Consider the following 11,242-nt stretch of genomic DNA (forward strand, 5'->3'; position numbering starts at 1 on the left):
CTACAAACCACCACAAAACGCGCTAATCAAAGCAATAACAATCTCATTTTAACTGAAATGAAACTAAGTATGAAATTCAACTCTCTAACAACCATTACTCAAAGAAATTTTTTTGCGCCATGGAAAAAGGACGGAGGGAGGGGGGAGAGGCAAAGAAAAATAAATTCCTATTTGCTTTGGATTATGGTTACTTAAAACCTAAAGAAAAGAGTAGGTGTGCCTGCTGGGGTACAATTATAGAAAAAAAGTACTTGCAACGAGCAAACCGTTAGTTTTTTTTGTTATCCCTCCGTAATTTGGCCTTGGGCATGGTGTGTTAATCTCAGCCAGGCAGTGCAACAACAGCAACTATATCATGGCGGGCGTTGTAAGCAACAACTACATTTTGGAACTCCTAACGTAAGTTAGTTACACGAAAGAGCATAAATTCAGCATCGCGCAACCCAACCCCCCTCCCACTCCCCCACAGTGCTTAAGAAAGCAAACTTGAAGGAGATATACCTCCCCATGGTTGATCTAAGAACCATCCAAATATGTAATCTCCAACTTTTACAAGAGTTACAGTAGGTCCACGATTGTCACACTTTGTATGAAATGTTGACGCCCACCAGCCATGGTCAGTGGTAAGATAGCATCTTGTCCAACGAGACGCAATCGGTGTAACATTTAAAAGCCAACTGTTAAGGGCTTCGTGTAGGGCCGAATTTCCACCAAGAATTTGAGAGATAAACTTTGCTGCAAGAATATAAGTAAAATAGATGGACACGTAAAAAATTCCGGCGGGTGATAATGAAAAAAGTCTACTTTAAGTTGGTAGTTTAATCCGTCGGTAAAAGCTTGATATTTATCTGAGGTGACTCAGTTTTATTTAGTTCGTACATGAATCTTTCGTATATTTCACGTAAGTAAAACAGCTCTTCTTAGTCACTCATTAAAAGCACACCCTGCTTGAGGCAAATTGTTATTCCAATACTACGTCATTTTAACATATCAGGGAAACGCAACGCGCAGAATATCAACGACATTACACTGTGGATCAATGCAAAAAACGGGGTAAAGGCAAACACTATTGTAGTTTGTTAGTCTGTAATGTTCTGCGGCGCGACTGTTGAAATCAGCAAGTAAACTTACGTTCGTGTTTTAACCAAAAGCTTACAGTGAATCCGCCTGAACAGACACTTAGATCATTTAAGCAATCATCTCTCGAGGTAGCAAACTTTATTTTAGAATTCCCTTGTATGCTCAACACGTTCATGTTTGTATCTGCACCATCTCCCTCGACAGTTGCCTCTCTTTTTGAGAGCAATTCGGGGAATTTGTTGTCTGATGAAAAGCTTGAAAAGTCAACACGGTGTTTCTCTAGGGTGAGGAAGAAGCGTGAATTATCAACATGACGATGTCCAATAATGTAAGACAAAATCACATTTCAAACCATAACATACCACTTTTACGACACTTCGTCAATGACCAGAAAAGGAACGTAACGTGACGAAATGAAACTTATCATAACGTAACATAACGTAACCCTGAAAATGTAACACTACTAACATGGAACTGGAAGCAGTGCAACGTAAATTAGCATAACTATGCACCTCATAATGCATATGAATGCAAAGTAAAGGTAAGATATACCTGATTCGGTCTGACGAAGAGTCAAAGCTCAAAACTTCAGCTTTAAAAGCTTACTGCGGTGGGCAGTTTACATTATCAACTCAACTGATAATGCCAAAATATCTCGCAATACTCCTTATAGATCAGACCCGGCACCACAGTTTATTTGAAAACTTATCTCCAGTAAGATAATCATGGAATGAAAGACATAAAGCAAAATTTATGTGACCCAAAAATATCCTTTTACCTCGCGTCTTACATGATGCCGGTTCTTCCATGGACACTTTCTTGGTCCATGCCTTCAAGTCCGGCCACTGGATCAGATTCCCGATTTCCGCTCCGCAACCCAGCGACATTTTCTTGATCTTGTTCTCGGACAGCTCCATATTCCACATGTTAAAGTGACTCAAATAACTAAAAAAAGGCCCTATTGTCAAATGTGCCACCATTGGTCTGGAACTGTCCAATGTATATGGTCCCGGGAATGATTTTTTCCCCCACGGCAAGGCCATATCTTTCTGCCACCTTGCTACCATCCACGTGGATACTCCAGCGCCCGCCTGTGCTGCGCCACGTGGCACACACATGATGCCATAACTGATCACTACTTAAATTCCTTGTAAAAACTTGGCTGTGTTACAAAAAGAGAAATTAAAAAGAAAAAAAAAAAAAGCAGCGTACATGAGTCTGATGAGGTTATATACATGTGATTTACGTCAGTGTTCTCAAACATTTCCGTTTATAGCCGTTTGCTTTGTTGGCAAGTCTTTCAGCGGGAGCGAGACTGAGGGTGTCCTTTTTATCATAGAGACGATAAACTAGTTTGATGAAAAAAACGAGTAAAAGCACAGTCAGTGTCATGAAAATGTCATCCCAGGCCTCACTCCTATTCAAAGGTTTGGCAAAGAAGCAGACAACTACGAAATGGACTACTCCCATGGAAAAAAAAGCTTTGATAAATAAATATAGAATAAAAGCTTTCAAAACATCACGAATGGCTATGAAACACAAACCAAGGTGTGCTTCTCGTGATATTTATGAGACAATGATAACTTTGTACCAAAAAACGAAAAAAAAAAAAGCAAAACAAAACACTAAAATACGCAAAAACTAATAACACGAAACAAAACAAAAAAAACAACAACAACAACGACAAAAAACAACCAAAAAAAACAACAAACAAACAAACACGATATACTAAATAGGGCTGACTTGAATATAGAAAAGGGCATAAAATTAGTTTCCATATTCTCCATATTTTTCTCTATACATTTTCTTCGCTAAAGACAAGGAGAATTCATTTAGCAATCAAACCGTCTACGTTTGGCTATCATTTCCTATATTCCCATAATCTTAATGAATACTTTAGCGGTATTTCTCCAAGGAGAAATTAGATACTGGTCATCCTTAGGGCTTAGAGGGTTGATAAGGACCTTGATATGTGGCCATTCACGTGGAGTTTCATTGCCAATATGTTAGTTAGCACGAAGGTAAAAGCGTTATTGTTTTGTTCATTCGATACAGAGTAGACGGCCATGGGAACACCTCGCGGGATCATCCACCAACAGACAGTTGCTTCCACAAAATCAGAGATCTTCAAAGGGCCCACGTAAGTTGTGAAACCATCGTCCTGAAAATGTAGGGTATAGTCCCATTGGCGTTCTGAAAGGAAATAAATAACAGAGTGCACAAGATACAATAGATGGTTTTTGCTTGGGAGTTACATTTGATCGTGCAGTCAAATGGTAGGGGTAAGAATAGTCCTGGGGAGGACCATTGTCGGCGAGTGACAGAAGTTTTATCAAACTTGGCGGAAATCATCATCAGTGTCGTCCATAGCCCAGAATGCCGCGGCGCAACCGGGACTTGTTAAGACCAACCGTCATCAATCGACTGAATTCTGACATAGGTGTCAAAACTTACTGTTATTAGGACTCCCCAATAAGTATTTAATTTACTGTATGTTATAGTATGCAGAGAGTGTCATAAACAAGATGCCAACTGCTTCAGAAAACTCTACAATCGGATAATTAAATTGCTGCTTATTTTAAAGAAGGTGGTTTCTCGAAATTGCCCTGTTTGAAAGACTCTGCATTTTGGGTGGCAAAGAGTTCCAAACTAATAGCCCTCTGAATGAAAGCAATTTTTGTGCCCGGACTGGGCGGCACTATAAGAAGTTTACATTGTTGCAAGAGATTATTAGCAATCCTTGCAACACAATTGTGGGTTTCAGATCACTTTTGAGACATTTTAGCCAGCTCACACTTCGACACTACTATCGGTGAAAAGTCCTTGTTAGAATTATAAGATGTGATTATAAGATTTAGGTGAGGCGTGAGTGGCCCAGTGGTCAGAGCGCTGGACTCTGGGTCGGACGGCCCGGGTTCGAGTCCTGGATGGGGCACTACGTTGTGGCCTTAAGCAAGTCGCTTCACTCACCTTCACTTCACCATAAGACGTTAAGCCGGAGGTCCCGTCTCCTGCAGGGTTTGGGGTAGGAGACGTTAATTTCCCACGCACGAGATTACTGTGTGATGGATGTCCTCCCCTGGGTTGGGTTGGGTGGTATTTCTGAGTGAGGGCCACAAGTTTATTAGCTATGCTATTATGTGTTACCCTCGTAAAATAAAGTCTTTATTATTATTATTATTATTATTATTATTATTATTAATGGAGATTCCACTAAATCATTTGCCTCGCCACCAAAATAAGGCTTCGTAGCTTAGTCGATTATAGCGCCCTGGGAGGTGCGGGTTCAAATCTAGATCGATTCTGAATTTTTACTTCTTTGATAAAATTTATTTGGTTAGCTCACTTGTGAGGTCTAAGTCGTAACTTGTATATCATCTGCAAGTCCAAATGTAAGAATAGGCCGTTTTACAGTTATGTACTTAGTTACCAAGCCTTTAATTTGGAGTGAGGCTAAAGGTGACCTTGTTGTGATAGATATCAGTAACTAGTTAGCACGATAACAAAATAATTTGCATATGAAAAGCAGCAAGGTTTGTATCATAACAAGGTCAACTTTAGCCTCACTCCTGTTCAAAGGCTTGGCAACCAAGCACAGAAATGTAAAATGGACTATTGTTTGAATCAATGTCAGTATTTGTGAAACTGCGCACCTTCCCCTCCCGACTGAGAACAAGATAGGTTTGATATTGGGCTAGGGGGAGGGATAGGAGTGTAGTTGCTCATATACTGACATCGATCGAATTATTTCATTAAATAGTGAAAACAAAAATCTGTAACGAAAACCCACCTAGGTTAGATTTTATCTTCATTCTCGTTTTACTCACTGCATTTCCTGTCCCAGGCCATGTGTTCCAGATAATTTCACTAAAGCTTTTTGGGATCATGATTCCCATATTTAACGGAGAACCACCACAAGTATTATACCACCACCCTCCCCTCCCAGGAGTGGCACAATTTTGAAGAAATTCCAGATCGTTATCCTCGTCTTTTGTCGTAAATTTCATACCGTGTAGCGCTTGAAAGAAATCCCCGGATGTTCCCGCATACCCCTGAATGTATAACTCGTAGCGCCAAATGATCTTTGATTTGACAGCGAACCGTTTGTAGTACGCATGCGCCACATTTCCATCTGCGTCTTCAAGACTAACCAATAGTTGGAATGGTCCGTTTTTATCAGTGAGAAGAAAAAAGTTTCAATTTCCAAGCCAGAAATCACTTGTACAGTCATCATCGAGCCAGGTATCTCCTGCATTCGCATTATCAATGCAACTTCCAAAACCATCTCGATACTCTTGGAACAATCGATCAAAGCTCACCCCAGAATCAGTTCTTATCATTGCATTCACCCAGCCTCCGCTATTTATACCACTGCAGTAAACTGGCAGATCTCTAATTGGGTTATCAGTTATGTAAGATAGCCTGTCCATTTTTCGACCGAGATGAAGAACGTCCTGGCAATTTTTTCCTAGTAGATTAAATTGCAGTGCAGTGTTATTTGGAAATATTCTGATCCAAGTTTTTTTTCTTTCGTCTTTTTATGTAATCTGACCTGGTATTTAGCCACCCACGTTCCAAGATTTCGTTTATTTTGCGACCAAGAAGTCCAAAACTGACTAGATTTTCTTTTTCTTTCTCATAATTCAGCCAAGTTGAAAAAAAGTCTCACTTTCTTGGTCAATCCCGGTATTTGACTGAAAAGACGTTCACCACAAAAGACAATGGTAGGTCTGAAATTTCATATTGACCATTGGGGTGAAATAACTCACTAAACAATTAATACCGCCAGCGTCAGTGAAAGTGGTGGATATCACCTCGCCGTTACAGAGCTCAGTAAATATCCACCACCACCAACTCCATTTCAGTCCACTAACCATGCTTTTACGGGTATATGGCTTCCGTTAAGGCCTTGCGTCACAGGCTCTGATCGAGGGTTCATAGGAGCGTTTAAATTCACCGATTTCAAACCTTCCCTGCGACCGCATGAAAGAACTAATTTTGGACCTTGTTCGTCCTAATCAAATGTCTGATTTTAGCCCTAGTCCCACATGTTCGAAAGCTGATTAGCCCTAACCCAGGCTCAAATCTTCATCGGGTTTTCTTTATCTTTTTGTTCAAAAAGCCTTTCCCGGATAGTTATCTCTCTTCATTGAGGGGAATTATATTGAATTTTCCTTTAAAGCTTTCAGATCTTAAATCAGATTTCGCTCTAACCTTGGGTTATCTTAACTCAGCCTTGAACAACCCGGCCCAGTACTTTTCTTTTCTTAACTGACCTCGCCTTCTGGGACATTTTGAATCGGATTTTGAAGAGCTCTGGGCTGCGGATAAAAGCATACTCCATGTCACAGCATTCCCAACTGTCAAACCACAGGTCTGGTACAGCTGATAAATTTGGAAATCACTCAACATCGTATTCCATGTGTTGACGTCATTCATTTTCCCTTCGTAGCTGAGCTCTGGGACGAAACGTCTTTCTGTTGCATTCCACGCTTGCCCCAAGTAGAACTTTGCACCAGCCTTTCCCACCTTTGCGTTTCTTTTGAGCGGTCCTGCGCTGGCTTGTAAGACACCGCTCACATATACGTAGTACTCATCCTGCGAAGTTGATCTTGCAAAGCACAAATGTCGCCATTTGGATAGTCCGAGAGCAGGTGTTACCTGTTTCAATCTGTAGAGAAAAAAAAAAATACAAAAAAAGAAAAAGAAAAAGAAAAATGCTAGCTTTCTTGTTGTTGCTGTTTTACCTCCAAATTAGCTTCAAAGGTGAAAAAAAAGGGTTAAGTCAGCACTCGAAACCAGTGCCCCATCTGACCGGAGCTTATCCCAAATTCTGTAGGACGAAGCAACTAGAAGAGTTGCTACTCTCCCTGGATGAATGCCAATACACTAAAGGTCTCTTCCCTTTTAGAGAGATGACTTAACTCTCACGTGCGACCAAGACAGAATTTCTCGTCATAATATCAGTACAATATCAAGTGTACAAGTAATGAGAATAAAGAAAAATATCTATTTAGGGATTATTAGTTAAACCAATCCCAGTTCATAGATGTAACATCCTAAGACTTGTATTGCAGACAGTAAAGAGGATTACTAAATAATATCTTGGCAGTGAAAGGGTTAACCTGACTAACATTTCTATCAAAGACCATTATGTAAAATTCTCCTTGCAGTATTAAAACCAAAAGAAAACTGGTGAGAGTGTTTGATTTGACAGTGAGGAGAATTAATGGAGAGAAATAGCTTCTTAGGGGGTGGGGGGTTGGGTGGGACGTGGGGAACGTTATTTTTCTTTCTAGGGGTCAGTGGGTAACTTACTGCTCCTCGTCTTCAATTCGAAGACGAACCCATCTTCCTTTGTTGGCGTATCTGATTTCCATTTCATACAAATCACCGAATAAGCAAGAAATCAACCCAACTGTGCGCCCGTCGTCTTGAAATTCAAGCCACATGCAAACTGTGAGGTGTTGAAGTTCTGCAGTCGGCGCATCGACTTGGACGACTTTATTGATGTCAATGATGCTATTGTCACTTTGCTTTGAAAAAACGATTTGCTGTGGGACGACTGAAAAGATCAAATTGCATTTTAAAAATCGGCGTAACATGACTCAAAAAAAATTATATACTTCTTTGCCGCATGATGGTATTTATGTGATAATACGAATTTTTGCATTTCTTAAGCTTCTTCTGTTAGCACTATTATACAAAAATGAATAATAAAAATTACAACAAACAAAAACAAAAAACAAAAAACAAAACAAAACAACAACATATAAACAGAAAGAAAAACACCGACAAATGAAAAAAAACATAAGAAAAATAGCACGCTGTGCTCTTATTTTTCCAACCGGCTGAAATATTCCTCAATGCTAACTCATATTGCTTGAACAACAAAGTGAATCTACTGAGAGTTTAAAATTTCCAAGAAAACTGTTAAACCTCAAACCTCGCGTGAACAAAATTGTTGTGGCAAAAAAAACATATTTGCATCAGAATTACCGCTACAAGCAAATACCAGTTTTCTTTTGTTATAAACGGAAAAACCCGCAAAGTACGAAAGTTGGTACTATTGGGAATTCAGTAAAAGGCTTGAGAGGAATTCTGACTTTAATCTATCAAGTTTCATCGGAGGTTTCTCTGATTAAATGTACATAACAAGCGGCTCAAAACGCTTTCCCTTCACCGAAGCTACCAAAAGTTAAGATCATCCGAGTGCAATCAAAGGTATTAATTAGTATGCACCTGCCAAGAATGATCCATTTAATCGTTATGGTTTTGTAAGTCATTAATTTATTATTTTTACATACATATCAAAGTACCTGAAGAAGTTTGACATATCCATAGACTGAGAAATCCGAGGATACCGAAAGCCTAGCAGAAAAAAACAACAACAACAACAATAAAAATGACAAAAACAAAACAAAACAAAATAAAGAAAAAAAAAAGCAACTTTACAGTCAGTTTAGAAGAACATCTTCATACAGCTCTTAGGGCACGACAAACTTCGTGTTGTAGAGGTCTCAAAGTAACACCACCAACCTTAAAAGCTACAGTTAGAGATAGCGCCGCATAAAATTCCGAGGATGCTAGCAAGATATTATCTAAAAATGCCATCCCTCGAGCGTAATGGCCTATGAAATCAAGAAACAAGGGAAAATGTTCACAACCGTGAGAAACAGAGAGTGGAATCTTCGAAAACCGGATGAGAAATACACAACGAAGAATACCAATTCAGGAAATTGGACGATTTGAAATTTTTGTCAGACTCTCAGCCATTTTTTAAACTAATTGAATTCCCCATGAAAAGAACTCGATTGGATCTCGAGTTTTTGTTATAGCCGGATTGGGAGAAAAGCAAATTTGTTGTAAGGTAAAATTTGCCGTCCACGTTTTCATAAACGGAGCACTAATCTATCAGATAAAATATAAGACAAAGAAAACATAAAAACAATTTAGAATACGTTTTCCATCTTGATTAAGTGGTTTGAAAACTTCAGCAAGAATATTCTCCTCAGATGTGAATACGCTTTTCCTTTAAAACCTTATCTTTTTCTTTTGAATCAAGGATTGGAGTAGATAGAAGAAAGCAAATGAAACTCGCATCTCTTTACCTTTCAAAAGCTCAAATCGAATTTGTCGGTTTTTTTTTTCGTCAATAAAGAATTCTATAGATGAAAAAATTATTCTCTTACCTTTCCCAAAGACATTATTTGAAATCAGCTTCGCACAGGGACAGAAGGACAGCTATCGACCTCCCTTGCGTTAGTGTAGCAGGTAATTGGATTAAACAAGTGTCTTAATTTTACTGTAACTGACCTTAATCCACGGATGATTTTTAAAACAAAAATATGATCTCTCCTTGCTTTTAGCGATACGTCCCATCGCATCTTTGTTCGGAGAAGATGGTTCTACATCAACCAATATCTTGTACTTAACTGTTTATCAACACAACTGTGCATTTTAATGAAGCATTGCAATGCCATATCTAATTGGGGAGAATTCAAAATTTTATCGGCGTTAGAACAATTAAAAAGCATCAATCATGAATTAGCGAATAATTAGTGGGTGAGAATCCACGGATTAGGGGCCAGTTATCGCCGGTAGGGATTTTTTTTGGGGGGGAAGGGGGGGGGGAAATCACATAGCTTTCATAGGGAACGGAGGGGGAGGGTCCGTCGTCTCTAACAGAGTACTGAAGGGAGGCCAAAGAAAAATGAATACAACTAAAAGAAGATCATTACATTCTTACAGAGACGTGAAGGAGGGACAGGTACATTTCATTTTTTTACAACTAAAATCGTGCGACCAATTCCCCTTTCTCATAGTAAACCTTGGAAATCAACGAGCTTCCAAAAGTTTCAGCCCCCAAAAAATATATTTTCTTCTGAATTAATAAGTAACGTAAATAATCCTAACTTTCTACGTTACTATATGCCATCAGCAAATAAGTCACGCAATCGCCTTTCGCTCGATTGTCGTCACGGTTCCGTATGGACGTTTGTTGCTTAAAATGCGATCTGAACTGGATAATGAAATCGAGATGCAAAGCACAAGAACAAACAACTTTCCTCGTATAATTTTTCTGTATGCCGGGCATTGGCCAACGGAACCGGGCCTTTTTTGTTTTTTTGTTTTGTTTTTTTGCTTCTCTGGCGTCCGAAGTCGTGCGTGAGAACTCGTTGCGTGACAACAACAAGAAACGGCTACGAGCGAGTTTACTGTAGAATAACGTTTCAGAAATCGTAGTTATATCAATAGAGCACTGTCCTCTCAAAATTTTTTCGTGTTTCTACAATGTAATGCCGAAATCGATATTTTACCATCGATCAGTTCCAATAAAACCAACTAGAACAACGTAACTTAACTCTGGTGGTAAATGTTGTTTAGTTTAGAGGTTGCAGTCCTTCGGTGTATACCGAGCATGGTATGGCCTTTAGGAAGACTTAAATTCAAAGCGTATCTTTTGTGATATTTTCGGATAAAATGCAAAGAGGCCGAATGGGACTTTTAAAATGGCGAGACCCGATATGTTTGTGTTTTTGATGGCAAGTTGAAGCTCCACAAGACACCGTTAAACCACTAAACTCGGCCTTTGAAATAATGCGTCATTTTCTGCTGTATATTCACTTAAAGCTTAAGAAAGAAAAAATGCACTGATTTAGACAAGAACAATAACGACTCACCCAGAGCTGTCCGAGAAAGCTGACAATAAAACCTTCCAGATCACTTCTCAGTTCAAAATCACCGCCATAGTAAAACTATCCGTAGCTTCGTCATCAGTGCGATATCGCCGTAGAGGATCCTGAGTCCGCGCGCTTTCTAACCAGCAGATAGTTGGTATACCTTTTTGTAACTAAACATTATGCATATCTGCCGAATCTCTACTTCCAATTTCTGGCGATGTTTCAATAGAACAAAAAATGTGAATATGAAAGCGATCTTCGCAATAATAAACACTACTTGAGCAGTCGTGAAAATAAGGCCTGAAAAAAATTCAGGTCTGTACGGAATTTGAACCCATGGCTTCTACGATACCGGTGCAGCGCTCTACCATCTGAGCTAACAAGCCAATTGTAACTGGCAGCTGGTCATTATTTTGGTACCAAATGAACCCGTGAAGTGGTGAATAAACGAATGTGAATATATGAAAGTCATATATTTG

The 11,242-nt window shown here is 39.3% G+C and overlaps 2 protein-coding genes across 2 annotated transcripts; both read right to left on the reverse strand.

The window, feature by feature from the left end:
• Positions 1 to 2,193: 2,193 nt before the first annotated feature.
• On the reverse strand, positions 2,194 to 5,544 carry LOC149034528 (uncharacterized). The gene is made up of 2 exons (XM_089193212.1): positions 4,871 to 5,544; positions 2,194 to 3,273 (listed from the first exon to the last, which is right to left on the reverse strand). The coding sequence occupies exons 1-2, from the start codon at positions 5,085 to 5,087 to the stop codon at positions 3,026 to 3,028; spliced, it is 465 nt and encodes a 154-aa protein (XP_089049338.1). The 5' UTR covers positions 5,088 to 5,544; the 3' UTR covers positions 2,194 to 3,025.
• Positions 5,545 to 5,781: 237 nt separating this feature from the next.
• On the reverse strand, positions 5,782 to 10,798 carry LOC149034529 (C-reactive protein 3.3-like). Its single transcript, XM_089193547.1, has 4 exons — positions 10,764 to 10,798; positions 8,400 to 8,451; positions 7,399 to 7,645; positions 5,782 to 6,751 (listed from the first exon to the last, which is right to left on the reverse strand). The coding sequence occupies exons 3-4, from the start codon at positions 7,530 to 7,532 to the stop codon at positions 6,301 to 6,303; spliced, it is 585 nt and encodes a 194-aa protein (XP_089049673.1). The 5' UTR covers positions 7,533 to 7,645; positions 8,400 to 8,451; positions 10,764 to 10,798; the 3' UTR covers positions 5,782 to 6,300.
• Positions 10,799 to 11,242: the final 444 nt, after the last annotated feature.

Source organism: Pocillopora damicornis, chromosome 14, assembly GCF_964200805.1.
Source record: "Pocillopora damicornis chromosome 14, jaPocDami1.2, whole genome shotgun sequence".
NCBI classification, from domain to species: Eukaryota; Metazoa; Cnidaria; class Anthozoa; order Scleractinia; family Pocilloporidae; genus Pocillopora; species Pocillopora damicornis.